The sequence below is a fragment of the Oncorhynchus masou genome, chromosome 13 (assembly GCF_036934945.1).
Source record: "Oncorhynchus masou masou isolate Uvic2021 chromosome 13, UVic_Omas_1.1, whole genome shotgun sequence".
NCBI classification, from domain to species: Eukaryota; Metazoa; Chordata; class Actinopteri; order Salmoniformes; family Salmonidae; genus Oncorhynchus; species Oncorhynchus masou.
In genome coordinates, this window is record NC_088224.1 from 66,313,511 (window position 1) to 66,331,171 (window position 17,661).

Here is a 17,661-nt window from a genome sequence, read left to right on the forward strand (position 1 = left end):
TATTTCACCTTTATTTAACCAGGTAGGCAAGTTGAGAACAAGTTCTCATTTACAATTGCGACCTGGCCAAGATAAAGCAAAGCAGTTTGGCACATACAAAGACACAGAGTTACACATGGAGTAAAACAAACATACAGTATAAACAAGTCTATATACGATGTGAGCAAATGAGGTGAGATAAGGGAGGTAAAGGCAAAAAAGGCCATGGAGGCAAAGTAAATACAATATAGCAAGTAAAACACTGAAATTGTAGATTTGCAGTGGAAGAAAGTGCAAAGTAGAAATAAAAATAATGGGGTGCAAAGGAGCAAAATAAATAATATCAATAGAGTAGGGAAAGAGGTAGTTGTTTGGGCTAAATAATAGGTGGGCTATGTGCAGGTGCAGTAATCTGTGAGCTGCTCTGACAGTTGGTGCTTAAAGCTAGTGAGGGAGATAAGTGTTTCCAGTTTCAGAGATTTTTGTAGTTCGTTCCAGTCATTGGCAGCAGAGAACTGGTAGGAGAGGCGGCCAAAGAAAGAATTGGTTTTGGGGGTGACCAGAGAGATATACCTGCTGGAGCAGGTGCTAGAGGTGGGTGATGCTATGGTGACCAGCGAGCTGAGATAAGGGGGGACTTTACCTAGCAGGGTATGAAGCGAGGGCCAGCCAACGAGAGCGTACAGGTCGCAATGGTGACAAAACGGATTGCACTGTGATAGACTGCATCCAATTTGTTGAGTTGTGAATTGGAGGCTATTTTGTAAATGACATCGCCGAAGTCGAGGATTGGTATGGTGGTCAGTTTTACAAGGGTATGTTTGGCAGCATGAGGGAAGGATGCTTTGTTGCGAAATAGGAAGCCAATTTTAGATTTCACTTTGGATTGGTGATGTTTGATGTGGGTCTGGAAGGAGAGTTTACAGTCTAACCAGACACCTAGGTATTTGTAGTTGTCCACGTATTCTAAGTCCGAGCCGTCCAGTGTAGTGATGTTGGGCAGGTGCAGGCAGCGATCGGTTGAAGAGCATGCATTTAGTTTTACTTGTATTTAAGAGCAATTGGAGTCCACGGAAGGAGAGATGTATGGCATTGAAGCTTGCCTGGAGGGTTGTTAACAGTGTCCAAAGAAGGGCCAGAAGTATACAGAATGGTGTCGTCTGCGTAGAGGTGGATCAGAGACTCACCAGCAGCAAGAGCGACATCATTGATGTATACAGAGAAGCGAGTCGGTCCAATAATTGAACCCTGTGACACCCCCATAGAGACTGCCAGAGGTCCGGACAGCAGACCCTCAGAGTTCAGTGTGTCAAATCGATCAGAGAAGTAGTTGGTGAACCAGGCAAGGCACTCATTTGAGAAACCAAGGCTGTCGAGTCTGCCAATGAGGATGTGGTGATTGACAGAGTCGAAAGTCTTGGCCAGATCAATGAATAGCAGAGAGGGTATGGTGAGATTCGAAATGGTCGGTAATCTGTTTGTTGACTTGACTTTCGAAGACCTTAGAAAGGCAGGGTAGGATAGATATAGGTCTTTAGCAGTTTGGGTCAAGTGTCCCCCCCTTTGAAGAGGGGGATGACCTCAGCTGCTTTCCAATCTTTGGGAATCTCAGACGACATGAAAGAGAACAGGCTAGTAATGGGGGTGGCAACAATTTTGGCAGATAATTTTAGAAAGAAACGGTCCAGATTGTCTCGCCCGGCTGATTTGTAGGGGTCCAGATTTTGCAGCTCTTTCAGAACATCAGCTGACTGGGTTTGGGAGATGGAGAAATGGGGAAGGCTTGGGCGAGTTGCTGTGGGGGGGTGCAGTGCTGTTGACCGGGGTAGGAGTAGCCAGGTGGAAAGCATGGCCAGCCATAGAAAAATGCTTATTAAAATGTTCAATTATAGTGGATTTATCAGTGGTGACAGTGTTTCCTATCTTGTGGGCAGCTGGGAGGAGGTGTTCTTATTCTCCATGGACTTTACAGTGTCCCAGAATTTTTTTGAGTTAGTGTTGCAGGAAGCAAATTTCTGCTTGAAAAAGCTAGCCTTGGCTTTTCTAACTGCCTGTGTATAATGGTTTCTAGCTTCCCTGAACAGCTGCATATCACGGGGGCTGTTCGACGCTAATGCAGAACGCCATAGGATGTTTTTGTGTAGGTTAACCTCTTACACTTATGGTGGCGCTATTTCATTTTTGGAAGAAAAACGTTCCCATTTTAAACAAGATATTTTGTCACAAAAAGATGCTCGACTATGCATATAATTGCTACTGTTCGAAAGAAAACACTCTGACGTGTCCAGAAATACAAATATCTTCTCTGTGCGTGCCCTTTAACGTGAGCTTCAGGCAAAACCAAGATGACTTGGCATCCAGGAAATGACAAGGATTTTTGATGCTCTGTCTTTCATGATCTCCTTATATGGCTGTGAACGCAAGAGGAATGAGTCTGCCCTTTCTGTCGTTTCCCCAAGGTGTCTGCAGCATTGTGACGTATTTGTAGGCAGATCGTTGGAAGATTGACCATAAGAGACCACATTTACCACGTGTCCGCCCGGTGTCCTGCGCCGAAATTGGTGCGCAAAAGTCACCTGCCAGTATTTTTCCATGGGGCACAGAGAGAGAAGCAAGCTTCCACGAACTGCATGTCAATGAAGAGATATGTGAAAAAACACCTTGAGGATTGATTCCAAACAACGTTTGCCATGTTTCGGTCGATATTATGTAGTTAATCCGGAAAAAGTTTCACGTTGTAGGTGACTGCATTTTCGGTTCGTTTCGGTAGCCAGGCGCAATGTAGAAAACGGAACGATTTCTCCTACACACAGACGCTTTCAGGAAACACTGCGCATCTGGTATGTGGCTGGGAGTCTCCTCATTGAAAACATCAGAAGCTCTTCAAAGGTAAATGATTTTATTTATCTGGCTTTTGTGAAAATGTTGCGTGCTACATGCTACACAAAATGCTATGCTAGCTTTGCATACTCTTACACAAATTAGTCCATTTCTATGGTTCAAAAGCATATTTTGAAAATCTGAGATGACAGTGTTGTTAAGAAAAGGCTAAGCTTGAGAGCAAACGCATTATTTTAATTTTATTTGCGATTTTCAGAAATCGTTAACGTTGCGTTATGCTAATGAGCCTGAGGCTTAGTCACAATCCCGGATCCGGGATGGGGAGTTTCAAGAGGTTAAGGGCAGTCAGGTCTGGGGAGAACCAATGGCTATATCTGTTCCTGGTTCTACATTTCTTGAATTGGGCATGCTTATTTAAGATGGTTAGGAAGGCATTTAAAAAAATGTATAACCAGGCATCCTCTACTGACGGGATGAGATCAATATCCTTCCAGGATACCCCGGCTAGGTCGATTAGAAAGGCCTGCTCGCTGAAGTGTTTCAGGGAGCGTTTGACAGTGATGAGTGGAGGTCGTTTGACCGCTGACCCATTACGTATGCAGGCAATGAGGCAGTGATCGCTGAGATCTTGGTTGAAGACAGGAGAGGTGTATTTAGAGGGGTTGGTGGTTAGTGTGCCTGTGTTTAAGGCTTTGTGGAGGTATCTGGTAGGTTCATTGATAATTTGTGTGAGATTGAGGGCATCAAGCTTAGATTGTAGGATGACTGGGGTGTTAAGCATGTTCCAGTTTAGGTCGCCTAGCAGCACGAGCTCTGAAGATAGATGGGGGGCAATCAGTTCACATATGGTGTCCAGAGCACAGCTGGGGCAGAGGGTGGTCTGTAGCAGGCGGCAACGGGGAGAGATTTGTTTTTAGAGGTGGATTTTTAAAAGTAGAAGTTCAAATTGTTTGGGCACAGACCTGGATAGTAGGACAGAGCTCTGCAGGCTATCTTTGCAGTAGATTGCAACACTGCCCACTTTGGCAGTTCTATCTTGTTTGAAAATGTTGTAGTTTGGGATGAACATTTCAGAATTTTTGGTGGTCTTCCTAAGCCATGATTCAGACACAACTAGAACATCCGGGTTGGCAGAGTGCTAAAGCAGTGAATAAAACAAACTTAGGGAGGAGGCTTCTAATGTTAACATGCATGAAACCATGGCTATTATGGTTACAGAAGTCATCAAAAGAGAGTGCCTGGGGAATAGGAGTGGAGCTAGGCACTGCAGGGCCTGGATTCACCTCTACATCGCCAGAGGAACAGAGGAGTAGGAGGATAAGGGTACGGCTAAAAGCAACAAGAATTGATCGTCTAGAACATCTGGAACAGAGAGTAAAAGGAGGTTTCTGGGGGCGAAAAAATAGCTTCAAGGTATAATGTACAGACAAAGGTATGGTAGGATGTGAATACAGTGGAGGTAAACATAGGTGTATTGAGTGATGATATGAGAGAGATTGTCTCTAGAAACATCATTGAAACCAGGAGATGTCATCGCATGTGTGGATGGTGGAACTAATAGGTTGGATAAGGTATAGTGAGCGGGACTAGAGGCTCAACAGTGAAATAAGCCAATAAACACTAACCAGAACAGCAATGGACAAGGCATATTGACATTAAGGAGAGGCATGCTTAGTCCAGTCATCAAAAGGGTCCAGTGAGTAGTGAGGTTGGTTGGGTCACGGCGATTTAGACAGCTAGCCGGGCCATTGGTAGCAAGCGAGCATAGGATGGAGGTCTGTTATTAGCCACCTCGTGCGTTTCTGTCGGTAGGATTAGTGGGGTTCCGTGTGGTAGAGGGGATGAATCCAATTCGCAAAAAAACAATAGATATAGTTATAGAGGCCCAAGAAGTAAAAAATAATAAATTGTCCGATAGGTCTATTCAGATAGCTGTCTTATCGGCTGCTAACGATTAGCAGACCGCAGATGGGCGTTCAGGTAACGTCGCGACGGAGGAGCCAGCCGGATAACTCCCTCTGGTAGATAACGTCGGTAGTCCAGTTGTGAAGGCCCGGTGGGGCTCCGCTTTGGCAGTAAAACAGTTCCGGATAGGTGATTGTAGCCCAGGAGTGACTGATGGAACTCTTCAGCTGGCTAGCTCCGGAATAATTGATGTTTGCTCCGGAATCGACGACAGCCGATAGTAACACGGATAGCAGCTAGCTAGCTGCGAGATCCAGGTATAAATGTCCAGAGTTTGCGGTTGAAATCTGGAGGTCCGGTATGTTCCGGTCCGAGCCGCGCCGTACAAAACTGGCGATAGATTTTCGAGCTAAAAGATAGCTGATGACCACAAACCGTGGTTTTCTGAATACTAACGATTAGCCAGTTAAGAGGCTAACTAGCTTCTGGCTAGCTTCTGGGTTAGCTTCTGGTTAGCTTCTATGGAGGATGACAGATTTGAGGTAAATAATACTTTCTTTTTTTTTAAATATCAATTGGTGAGGCGGGTTGCAGTAGAGTGTTTTGAAGATGAGTTTATGGAAAATAAAAAATATATTTAAAAGGTATGCGAAGAAAGTTGTAAATATATATACGGGACACGACAAGACGAGGACAAAAGACGTCTGAACTGCTATGCCATCTTGGAGTGTTATGTTTGACTATCAACTCCCCAGATTAGGCTGGCAATACTGTAGTGCCTATAAGAACATCCAATAGTCAAAGGTTAATGAAATACAAATGGTATAGAGGGAAATAGTCCTATAATTCCTATAAGAACTACAACCTAAAACCTCTTACCTGGGAATATTGAAGACTCTTGTTAAAAGGAACCACCAGGTTCCATATGTTCTAATGTTCTGAGCAAGGAACTTAAACGTTTGCTTTTTTACATGGCACATATTGCACTTTTACTTTCTTCTCCAACACTGTTTTTGCATTATTTAAACCAAATTGACCATGTTTCATTATTTATTTGAGACTAAATTGATTTTATTGATTTATTATATTAAGTTCAAATAAGTTTTCTTTCAGTATTGTTGTAATTGTCATTATTACAAATATATATATATATTAAAATATTGGCCGATTTAATCGGGATAGGCTTTATTTTGGTCCTCCAATAATCGGTATCGGTCGACCTCTAGTAGGGATGGTGCCAGTTTCCTCCATACGTGACGCTTGGCCATATGATTTGATGGGATGGCTTATGACAGCTGTTGTCACCTACAGTGCCTTCGGAAAGTATTCAGACCCCTTGACTTTTTCCATATTTTGTTAGGTTTGTCTCATTCTAAAATGGATTAAATAGTTTTTTCCCCCTCATCAATCTACACACAAAAAGTTTAGAAATGTTTGCTAATTTATTAAACATAACAGAAATATCACATTTACACAAGTATTCAGACCTTTTTGTTGAAGCACTTTTGGCAGCAATTAGTCTTGAGTCTTCTTGGGTATGACGCTACAAGCTTTGCAAACTTGCATTAGAGGAGTTTCTTCCATTGTTCTCTGTCAGGTCATATGGGGAGTGTTGCTACACAGCTATTTTCAGGTCTCTCCAGAGATGTTCAACTGGGTTCAAATATGGGCTCTGGCTGGGTCACTCAAAGAGAATCGGAGACTCCTGCGTTGTCTTTGCTGTGTGCTTAGGGTCGTTGTCCTGTTGGAAGGTGAACCTTGACCCAAGTCTGAGGTCCTGAGTGCTCTGGGGCAGGTTTTCATCAAGGATCTCTCTCTACTTAGCGCGGAGTTGGGAGGGTCGTCAGTTCCATGGGAAACACCTGGGCCCGGTGTGTCCCAGGATAAATACACCACTTCCCCATTCATGGAGGAGACTCTCTCCATGCAGACACCTTTATGGATTTTGTTGTTTCTTGGTGGCCTTTGGGTTGTTTGCTTTGGCACTTTTCAACACCCTGCATTATCACATGCATGAAAAACACTCACTTACACTACTGATTACACACACCATTGTATATTATACTTAGTTACTTATTTAATAAATATATATGTTTTGTTACTCCTTGTCTCCCTTTTGTTACGGGCTTTGAGCCGGTTCGTGACAAGTTCAATCTTGGTTTCATCAGACCAGAGAATCTTGTTTCTCATAGTCTGAGAGTCCTTTAGGTGCCTTTTTGGCAAACTCCAAGAGGGCTGTCATGTGCCTTTTACTGAGGAGTGACTTCCTTCTGGCCACTCTACCATAAAGGCCGGAACTCTAGAGCTCTGTCAGTGACCATCGGGTTCTTGGTCACCTCCCTGACCAAGGCCCTTCTCCCCAGATTGCCCAGTTTGGCTGGGCGGCCAGCTCTAGGGAGAGACTTGGCGGTTCCAAACTTCTTCCTTTTAAGAATGATGGAGGCCACTGTGTTCTTGTGGACCTTCAATGCTGCAGATGTATTTTTTTGGTGCCTTTCCCCAGATCTGTGCCTCGACACAGTCCTGTCTCGGCGCGCTCTACAGACAATTCCTTCGACCTCATGGATTGGTTTTTGCTATGACATGCACTGTCAACTGTGGGATCTTATATAGACAGGTGTGTGCCTTTCCAAATCATGTCCAATCAATTGAATTTTCCACCGGTGGACTCCAAGTTGTAGAAACATCTCAAGGATGATCAATGGAAACAGAATACCATGAGGCTAGAAATTGACCTCGGGTGCAAAGGGTCTGAATACTTATGTAAATAAGGTATTTCTGTTTATTACATCTTTAAGTAAAATGTGTTTACATTTCTAAAAACCCGCCCCCACCGCTACACTTGCCACCACTCCTGAAAGAATATAATTGGTAAACACTGTGTGCTAGCACTACACGCCTCAGTGTATCTCTGCGCTAATATCCACAGGGCCTCAGACTCTGCTCCCCCAGTATTTCTCTCTCTGCATTCTAAATTAATGTGAAAGTTCTCCTCCCCCTCTAATGGGTTTCTCTGCCTCCACCCGCCTTCTGTCTGTCACGGTAGTTGCACTTGGGTTACCACACACACACAATCGTGCCTCATACTTTCTGCTAGAGAAAAGCTGTTTGATAACAAGCCTTACAGGTGTGATATTGTAGTGTTGCCTATACTCTCGATTGGAGAAAAGCTGTTTTATAACAAAGCTGAAGATTTACAGGGGTGATATTGTAGGGTGGGTTACCTCTCCCCTAATTTAACCTGTGTTTGTCACTGTCTTCCTCTTCTCTTCCTGCAGTATTGCCATGGCGACCAAGGAGAACATGACATCCCAGAGAGGGCTGTTGAAGTCCATACACAGCAGGGTCAACACTCTGGCCAGTATCCTTTACAACACCTAGCAAACTTTATGCACATTGGAGATTCTCCATTAAACATCATGTTTAGGACTGGGCTTAAAATGTGGCTGGGAAGCCAACCCTATGTTCATATCTGTTTGAAAAAGAACAAATTCACACACACCTATTTAGGTATTTAATCCAACAAGAAATTCTAGAGATCCAGGTATGTGTTTTAAACAACTTTTATTTGATCATAATTGTCTTTTAATGCTACGTAGAAGATATTTTTATCCAAAGAAATTTACAGAAGTGAGTTAATGTGAATTGATCCCCGGAGGAACTGAACCCACGACTGTGGTGTTGTTAGCGCAACGCTCTTACTCATTTGGTCCTCTATTTACCGTACTATTACCTCCTGTGAGCTGCAACCAGACACAATACATCTCTAGAGTTCCTTAATAGGGTGGCAGCAGGTCGCCTAGTGGTTAGAGGGCATTAAGACAGTAACCGAAAGGTTGCTGGATCGAATCCCCGAGCTGACAAGGTAAAAATCTGTCATTCTGCCCTTGAAAAAGGCAGGTAACCCACTGTTCCCCGGTAGGCCGTCATTGTAAATAAGAATCTGTTCTTAACTGACTTGCCTAGTAAAATAAAGGTTCAATTAAAATATATATATATATATATAGGCCCAATGATCATGCTCCAAGATTGGTTTGTATTGTTATCAAACACATCTATCCCAGCAAGATTTAAAGACCTCCTCCAGTGGTTTTTGAACTTTTCCTGTTGAAAAGTGATATTGCAAGTATAAATGTAGTGAAGTACAAGTCACTAAATAGGTAAAAAAAAAACATGTTTTCATCTAAATTTCAAGGGGTAGGGCATTCAATGAGTTGGTCTGATGGGAATGTGTGATGTCATCGGCCTCCCCCTTGCTTGAAAAGCAGAAGAGGAAAGCTTCCCCACCCCCACTTGTGCCATGTCATGACATACCTGGACCACCTATTGAGTTGTGCCTTTTTGTTAAGTAAATCAGGTGTTACATGAGGTGAAACGGAGACTGGAGTGACACTTTAATGGGAGCCTGATTCTGCCTGGTATCTTCTCTTTGCTCTGAGCATGGTTGGCAGGCCTTCCAACCGGACGATACAATATATTCCTCACACGGGGCACCAACACCAGCCTCTTCAGGGGAGAAATTCCTATTGATTCTAAGGAAATATCTGAGCATGCGGAGCAGTTTGATCCATTCTGGTCCATTTAACTGACTCGGGGGGGATTGAGGGCTTAAATTGCTCCATTCCTCACTCCTGCTAGGGTTCTATGAACAACATATTGGATCATATTTCACTTTGCTGTCAAAAGAAAAGATCAGTTGCCTGTTTCAGAAATACAATTTCAGAACAGACCAAAAATATTAGCAATGACATCAGAAAAGCAGGCAATTCGACATTTTTAGATTCTAATTAACGATTAAGGCCAGAGGGGTGTGGTATATGGCCAATATACCACAGCTAAGGGCTGTTCTTCTGTATGACACAATGCAGATACAGCCCTTAGCCGAGGTATATTGGCCATATACCACAAACCCCAAAGGTGCCTTATTGCTATTAGAAACTGGTTACCAAAGTAATTAGAGCAGTACAAATAAATGTTTTGTCATAAACTGTCTTATATTATGGATTTCAGCATTCGGGTCTCAAACTACCCAGTTTATAATTCCAATGTAATGATTTTCTGATTATACTTGTAATAAGAGGTGGTTGGCACTTGGTTCTGCTTCCCTTAACTTCCTCCTCCAGATCGTTTCCCAGCCATCAACAACCTCATCCAGCGAATCAACCTGCGGAAGAGGCGGGACTCCCTAATCCTGGGTGCAGTCATCGGCGTCTGCACCATCCTCCTGCTGCTCTACGCCTTCCACTGATGACAGACAGACTGGTCGAACAATCGTTACTCTGCGTTTGTAACATCAGAATCAGGACTCTGGAGAATGGGCTTGAGTGATTGGAGGCTACTAAGCAGACGGACAGATGGACCGACAACCTCTTGGCCCAATCGGGTTAACAGGATTGATCAAAGCCATCATGGACTACCTGATTTGTATTTAGCAGTGAGGGAAGAAGGAGATGGGGAGATGGAGCAGCATCTTTTTGTTTTTAGTTTTTCTATCAAAAGTGAATGTGCTGTTCAACTCTGGTTAAGGGAACGGAGACCAAATGTACTAATATGACTAGATTTTAAAGAATTCTATATAAAAAACACTTGTTTCAATGAGGAGTTAAAGGCTCTGAAGACAGATTGCGGATACGAAAGAGGGGGACTGTTTTGCTGTTAATTTCTGAGGTGGATGGATTTTTAGTTGAATGGTCATTTTTTAGTGGCGGGAGATTCAGGAGGTTTATCATCATGGGCTGTACAATGTGCATTATTAATAAATTATTAATATACAGTATGTGATACTAGGCACTTAACATTTTTCAATATATTTTTGGGAACTTTGACATGTATTGAGAAATTATATTTTTCATTGAAGGCCATTGATTCAACTCTAGTGCTGCAAATACCATTATTCTGTTGTGCTGCATGATGACTTCATAATCACTGTAGTACTTTAAACAATGGCTCACATACAGGTGTATGGTTAAACCATAACTCTGACTTCTTTCATTACGTGTTTCCCTCAACTTGCTTATTATGCCGCTTAGCAGACAGCTACCCAAAGTAACTTGCTCTACAGTGAGTGCATGCATACATTTTTCTAATCGAATCCACGACCTTGGCTGGTGCCACTCTCTCACCAACTGAGCCACACAAGTTCACTTGAAATCCAGAGATCTGTAAGATTGATCAGCATTCAGCCCTCTGATTCTTCATTATCAAGGACCTACTAAGTCCTACCTTGAGAAAAGTCAACAAACCTTAAGTCATACATTGATGTCAACTGGAAATCTGTGTTCAAACTTTTGTTCCAAACTGATTTTGAAAGTTATGATTCTGTTCTACCCTATATGCCCATTATCTTACAGAGCCTCAAACCTCTGTCTATCCCTTCTGCTTCATCCTGTTCTGCCTCCTGAAGATGTTCTGGGCTGATGAATTTATTTGACTAACATTTAACGTCCCTAATATGAACGTTGATTTGAAAGATGCTACAGTTGGAAGGAGATTATATTTTATTTTTTACTTGAAATTGTCAATGGCATTTTAAGTGGTTTTTACAGTGGAAGAGGCTGCGGATGTTAAAGTAAACAAGGCAGCAGAATCTAGATTACTGTTTAATGGGGTAGTCTGACAATCCGATGCGAGTCACCGCCACACTCCCTCAGACCTCTGTTTTGTAAAAAATATGCTTGCGTCTGCCGGCTTGTGAAAGTGCGTACCTACGTAAGTGCGTGTGTGTGTGCTGTGACAGCCACACCGCACAGGAGCTGTAACTGCAGTCTGCAGGGCTTCCCACCAGGACTCTACAGGAACCTGTCATCACTCCCATGTCACCTCGATAGCCACCTACCAGGTTTTAAATGAATTGCCTTGTCTTTCTGTCTGTCACACCTGACATCTCACCATTTATCATCTGGTAACAAGACAAGGAAGTTTTAGTCACAAAGTTGATTACATTTTGAAGTTTAGTTTATTGGTATAGCTACATGAAGTGGAAATATCTAAAACCTTTCCAAGTACATCCATTTCCCCTTTTTTCATAGATGTCACTGCCCACTTTATTCCTTTCATCCTTTATCTCTATTTTCAGGTTACTCTTCTCTGAGGGCAAATGGGAGAGTGCAGTACTTCTATTGGTCTATAACTGGTTCAACAAACATCCATACATTTAACACAGCTAGCCTACTCTGGTGCTACTGTGTATAGCTCCTGAATATTTCAGATCGTTTTGTCTGGTTTGAAGATCACTGGAGTAGAACTAAGTGTTGTGTACTTTCACTGTGACTCAAGTTTTTCCCAGAGGTAAATATTCTGCTGATTCTAGCACAACACACAGGACGGAGTCTATAATAAGATTTGATTTGACTTGACACGTGCCGAATACAGTTGGTGTAGACCTTACAGTGAAATGCTTACTTATGAGCCCATATCCAACAATGCAGTTTACAAAAAATATGATTAAGAATAAGAAATTAAAAGCAACAAATAATTAAAGAGCAGCAATAAAATGACAATAGCGAGACTATGTACAGCGGGATACCGGTGAAGAGTCAAAGTGCGGGGGCACCGGTTTGTTGAGGAAATGGGTACATGTAGGTAGAATTATTGAAGTGACTTAAGCATAGATGATAACAGCAGAGAGTAGCAGCAGTGTAAAAGTGTGTGGGGGGGAATGCAAATAGTCTGGGTAGCCATTTGATTAGATGTTCAGCAGTCTTATGGTTTGGGGGTAGAAGCTGTTTAGAAGCCTCTTGGACCTAGACTTGGCGCTCCGGTACCGCTTGCCGTGCGATAGCAGAGAGAACAGTCTATGACTCGGGTGGCTGGAGTCTTTGACAATTTTTAGAGCCTTCCTCTGACACTGCCTGGTATAGAGGTCCTGAATGGCAGGAAGCTTGGCTCCAGTGATGTACTGGGCCGTACGCACTACCCTCTAGTGCCTAGAGGTCGGAGGCCGAGCAGTTGCCATACCAGGCAGTGATGCAACCAGCCAGGATGCTCTCGATGGTGCAGCTGTAGAACCTTTTGATGATCTGAGAACCCATGCCAAATCTTGTCAGTCAGGGGGAATAGGTTTTGTCTTGGGCACGACTGTCTTGGTGTGCTTGAATCATGTTCGTTTTTTGGGGATGTGGACACCAAGGAACTTGAAGCTCTCAACCTGCTCCACTACAGCCCCGTTGATGAGAATCGGGCGTGCTCAATCCTTTTTCCTGTAGTCCAAAATCATCTCTTTTGTCTTGATCACAATGAGGGAGAGGTTATTGTCCTGGAACCACATGGCCAGGTCTCTGACCTCCTTCCTATAGGCTGTCTCATCGTTGTCGGTGATCAGGCCTACCATTGTTGTGTCATCGGCAAACTTAATGATGGTGTTGGAGTCGTGCCTGGCCGTGCTGTCATGAGTGAACAGGGAGTACAGGAGGGGACTGGGCACGCACCCCTGAGGGGCCCCTGTTGAGGATCAGCGTGGCAGATGTTGTTACCTACCCTTACCACCTGGGGGCAGCCCGTCAGTAAGTCAGGATCCAGTTGCAGATGGAGGTGTTTAGTCCCAGGGTCCTTAGCTTATTGATGAGCTTTGAGGACACTGGTGTTGAACGCTGAGCTGTAGTCAATGAATAGCATTCTCACATAGGTGTTGCAGGTGGGAAAGGGCAGTGTGGAGTGCAATAGAGATTGCATCTGTGGATCTGTTAGGGCGGTATGCATATTGGAATGGGTCTAGGGTTTCTGGGATAATGGTGTTGATGTGAGCCATGACCAGCCTTTCAAGGCAGTTCATGGCTACAGACTTGAGAGTGCTACAGGTCGGTCGTCATTTAGTCAGGTTACCTTAGTGTTCTTGGGCACAGCGACTATGGTGGTTTGCTTAAAACATGTACTACAGGGAGAGGTTGAAAATGTCACTGAAAACACTTGCCAGTTGGTTAGCGCATGCTCACAGTACACGTCCTGGTAATCTGTCTGGCTTTGTGAATGTTGACCTGTTTTAAGGTCTTGCTCGTATCGGCTGTGAAGAGCGGGATCACAGTCGTACGCATGCATGTTTCAGTGTTATTTGCCTCGAAGCGAGCATAGAAGTAGTTTAGCTCGTCTGGTAGTTTCGTGTCACTGGTCAGCTCTCGGCTGTGCTTCTCTTTGTAGTCTTTAATGGTTGGCCAGCCTTGCCACATCCTTCGAGCGTCAAAGCCGATATAGTACAATTCGATCTTAGTCCTGTATTGACGCTTTGCCTGTTTGATGATTCGTCGGAGGGCATCATGGGATTTCTTATCTTTCGGGTTTGAGTCCCGCTACTTGAGTGGCAGCTCTAGCCTATAGCCCAGTGCGGATTTTGCGTGTAATCCATGGCTTCTGATTGGGGTGTGTACGTACAGTCACTGTGGGGACGACGTCATCGATGCACTTATTGATGAAGCCAATGACTGATGTGGTGTACTTCTCAATGCCATCGGGGGAATCGCACGACATATTCTAATGTGTGCTAGCAAAACAGTCCTGTAGCTTAGCATCTGCTTCATCTGACCACTTTTTTTAATTGATAGTCACTGGTGCTTCCTACTTATTATTTAATTATGGTCAGATTTGCCAAATAGAGGACGACGGAGAGCTTTGTACGCGTCTCTGTGTGTGGAGCAAAGGTGGTCCAGGGTAAAGGTGCCCCCCCCCCTCTGGTTGTACATTTATCATGCTGATAAATTTGTTAAGACAGATTTAAGTTTCCCTGCATTAAAGTCCCCGGCCACTAGGAGTGCCGCCTCTGGGTGAGCGTTTTCCTGTTTGCTTATGGCAGAATACAGCTCATTCAGTGCTGTCTTAGTGCCAGCATCAGTGTGTGGTGGTTTGTAGACAGCTATGAAAAATACAGATGAAAACTCTCTAGGTAGATAGTGTCGTCTACAGCTTATCATGAGATACTCTACCTCAGGCAAGCAAAACCTTGAGACTTCCTTAGATATCGTGCACCAGCTGTTGTTTACAAAAACACATAGTCCGCCTACCCTTGTCTTACCAGACGCCTCTGTTCTGTCCTGCTGATAGTGTATAACCAGCCAGCTGTATGTTGTCATCGTTCACCCACGACTCTGTGAAGCACAAGATATTACAGTTTTAAATGTCCCGTTGGTAGTTTAATCTTCCACGTAGGTCATCGATTTTTTTTTTTTTTTTTTTTCAACGATTGCAAGTTTGCTAGCAGAATGAAAGTAGGGGTTTATTCGATCGCCTACGAATTCTCCGAAGGCAGCCCGCCCTCTGGCCCCTTTTTCTCTATCTTCTCTTCACACAAACGATGATGATATGGGCCTGTTCCCGGGGAAACAAGTACATCATTCTCGTCAGACTCGTTAAAGGAAAAAAATGATTCTGCCAGTCCGTGGTGAGTAATCGCAGTTCTGATACGCAGAAGTTATTTTTGGTCAGAAGACGGTAGCAGCAACTATGTACAAAATAAGTCAGATGTTACAAACAATGCAAAGAAACAAACAAAAAACACAATTGGTTAGGGATACGTAAAACATCAGCCTTGTTCTCCGGGTCCATTTTGTCAGAATGGCGTATAGAACCACAAAGTAAATGTGGCATCATCACAAAAACAATGGCTTTTTGAGAGAAAAAAGCAAACATTTTGTATACCTTTTTAAGTACACATGACTTGCGAGGCTCAGTGTATTTATTCCTCCCTGTCTGAAGTTTTTCAGTGCAGCAGGACATACCAAGGGGCTTCTGCTGTAGGTAAAGAGACCCGGTCTTATTGTTTAATAAAAATGACTAATGTTGATTCTGTGTAGTCATTTGTCTGTGCTGACTGCGTTTTGTGATTTTTGAGAGTACTGGAGGTGTGTGTGTCAGTGCATGTTTGTAAGCCCTGTGTTGTGAGTGTTTGAGTATTCTGTTATCTTGTGTGTGTGAGAGAGAAAAGGGGAGTGCGGTAGTGAAAGGGTGTGTGTGTGTGTGTTAACATGAGGGTTTAGCTCTACACCTTTCACTGTTCCAGACAGGGACATGGACTTTGATCATTATATCAGTGGAGCTGCTGCTGCAGATTTACCCCAGATGCCACTTCAAAGACAGGTTGTCTGACCCCTTACTCTCCTTCTCACACACTACTCAGCAGTTTTCCCCTTAGACCATTCCTCTCATACACTGTCCTTCAACACACAAACAAGCACACACGCATCCATCAAAGCCAAACCAACCAACATAAATCAGTCCAACTCATCGTAGACCATGCATGGTAACGTTTATTCCAGACATGCAGAAAGTTCACAACAGAGATGGAAAACAGCATATGTTATCACAAAAGGGGAAAAAATCTGGACATAAAAAAATAGACATGATTTTGTCAGTGTTTTACTGACACAGAACAGCACGTATGCATCTCGCAGCAGAAAGACGGTCAGAGAATGTGATAGAGTAGTGCGGAAGGTGAGTCGGAACTATTTCATGTGATAGACAAATTACCATAAAAATGTGTCTTATGGATATTAAGTTGAATTTTGTCTCTTCAATGGAAGACTGAGTCACTGAATTTCCCCTGCTGGATTGGGGTCTCTCTCGCTCTCTGTGCCATTTGCTCTTTCTGTATGACATAGAGCAGCCATCTACTTTCTCCCCAAAGTCAGGTTTCTAAAAGCACTTTAGGAGTGTGTGAGAAGTTTCCAGACTGAGGTGTGCCTGTTGCCCAAAGACGAGCATTCGAGCTCTTTAGACAGGGATGTCTCTTCAGCCCATCTGTCTAGTGAAGCACGCTGTGGCTACAGTGGCTTCCTACTGTGCAGTGTGACTTGTATAACCAAAAGGGCAGCAAGTTTTATCATACCCATAGATGTACTGTAGTTCAGTGCCTTTAAACATCATGACCATGTTGAGTCATTCAACAGCTGTGGTCCTATTTCTATTTGTTTCTAGAAATACAGCACAGATGCCAAAAAAATGTAACATATTGTCAAGAGTTTAGGTTTTAAATGCTGTGACTTTCTGATTAGAAATGGTTTGTCAATACTCACTTTGGGTTGGATCTGGAGTGATCTAGTGCTTTGCATGCTTAGACAAGGGCATTATTGGGGGGGTTCAGCAAGGAATGAACCAATAGGTGTTCATAGTTTAGAGGATTCAAAGGAGATCTCAAATGTTATGATGACCTATTTCACCAATTACAGGTTCTTTATCAATCATTTTAGATCTCTTTGAAGATTTTAAATTCAGGCCAAATAAATGCAATCAAATCATTATCATATAATTCTCTCTTTGGTCTCATTTGTGCAGCTAACACCTACATAAGCTCTTGATAATACAAGCAGTGAAAATCAAGAACTATTGGCCAACTTAAAGTATTGAAATCTAATTGGAGTTCAGGAGAATTATGAGTAGTAATAACATGAATATAAATCCAAACAAGGGTGTTATGAAGGTTTTATAAGAGGTGTTATGACCTTGTAGTAAACATCTGAAGTGTGTCAATGTAACAGTCCTTTGTTGTGTTACCGTAGTTGAATCTGAACACTGACTTATTCCAGATGGCATAGTGGCATATTTGAATACAGACAGATTGGTGTGTTACAGTACAGAGAGAACTGCTGCTAATCAATCAAACCTCAAAACAATCTTCCTTTAACATTACAGCAGGTCCTTACAGTGGCATCCAAAAACCTGGGTACTGTTTAGTCCTAAGCATGCCTATATAATATTACATATATATATATATACATATATATTCTTCATATAAATACATGTCATACTGATACAGCAGGGTGGCAATAGGTTAAGGATTTATGTTGGTCTCTGTAGTACTACAAAATGCATTCAGTCAAACAAGCTATGTTAACAGTCCCAGGTAATGAGACAAGGTACTGGAGTAGGGTGGGTTGTATTTTGGAGGGGGAGCTAGGGGGTCAGTGGAGAGTGATTGATTGATTGTTCTGACAAATTGCATATCCTTAGACTTAT

At 43.1% G+C, this 17,661-nt stretch overlaps 1 protein-coding gene across 2 annotated transcripts in view; it reads left to right on the forward strand.

Annotated features, from left to right (window-relative positions):
* Positions 1-10,501, forward strand: part of LOC135552863 (Golgi SNAP receptor complex member 1-like) — a 57,358-nt gene extending 46,857 nt beyond the window's left edge. For both annotated transcript variants that reach the window (XM_064984775.1, XM_064984776.1), the window contains exons 8-9: positions 8,004-8,086; positions 9,849-10,501. In XM_064984775.1, the coding sequence (XP_064840847.1) occupies positions 8,004-8,086; positions 9,849-9,973 (208 nt within the window). In that variant the 3' untranslated portion in view covers positions 9,974-10,501. The remainder of the gene's footprint in view (positions 1-8,003; positions 8,087-9,848) is intronic.
* The last annotated feature ends 7,160 nt before the right edge of the window (positions 10,502-17,661 follow it).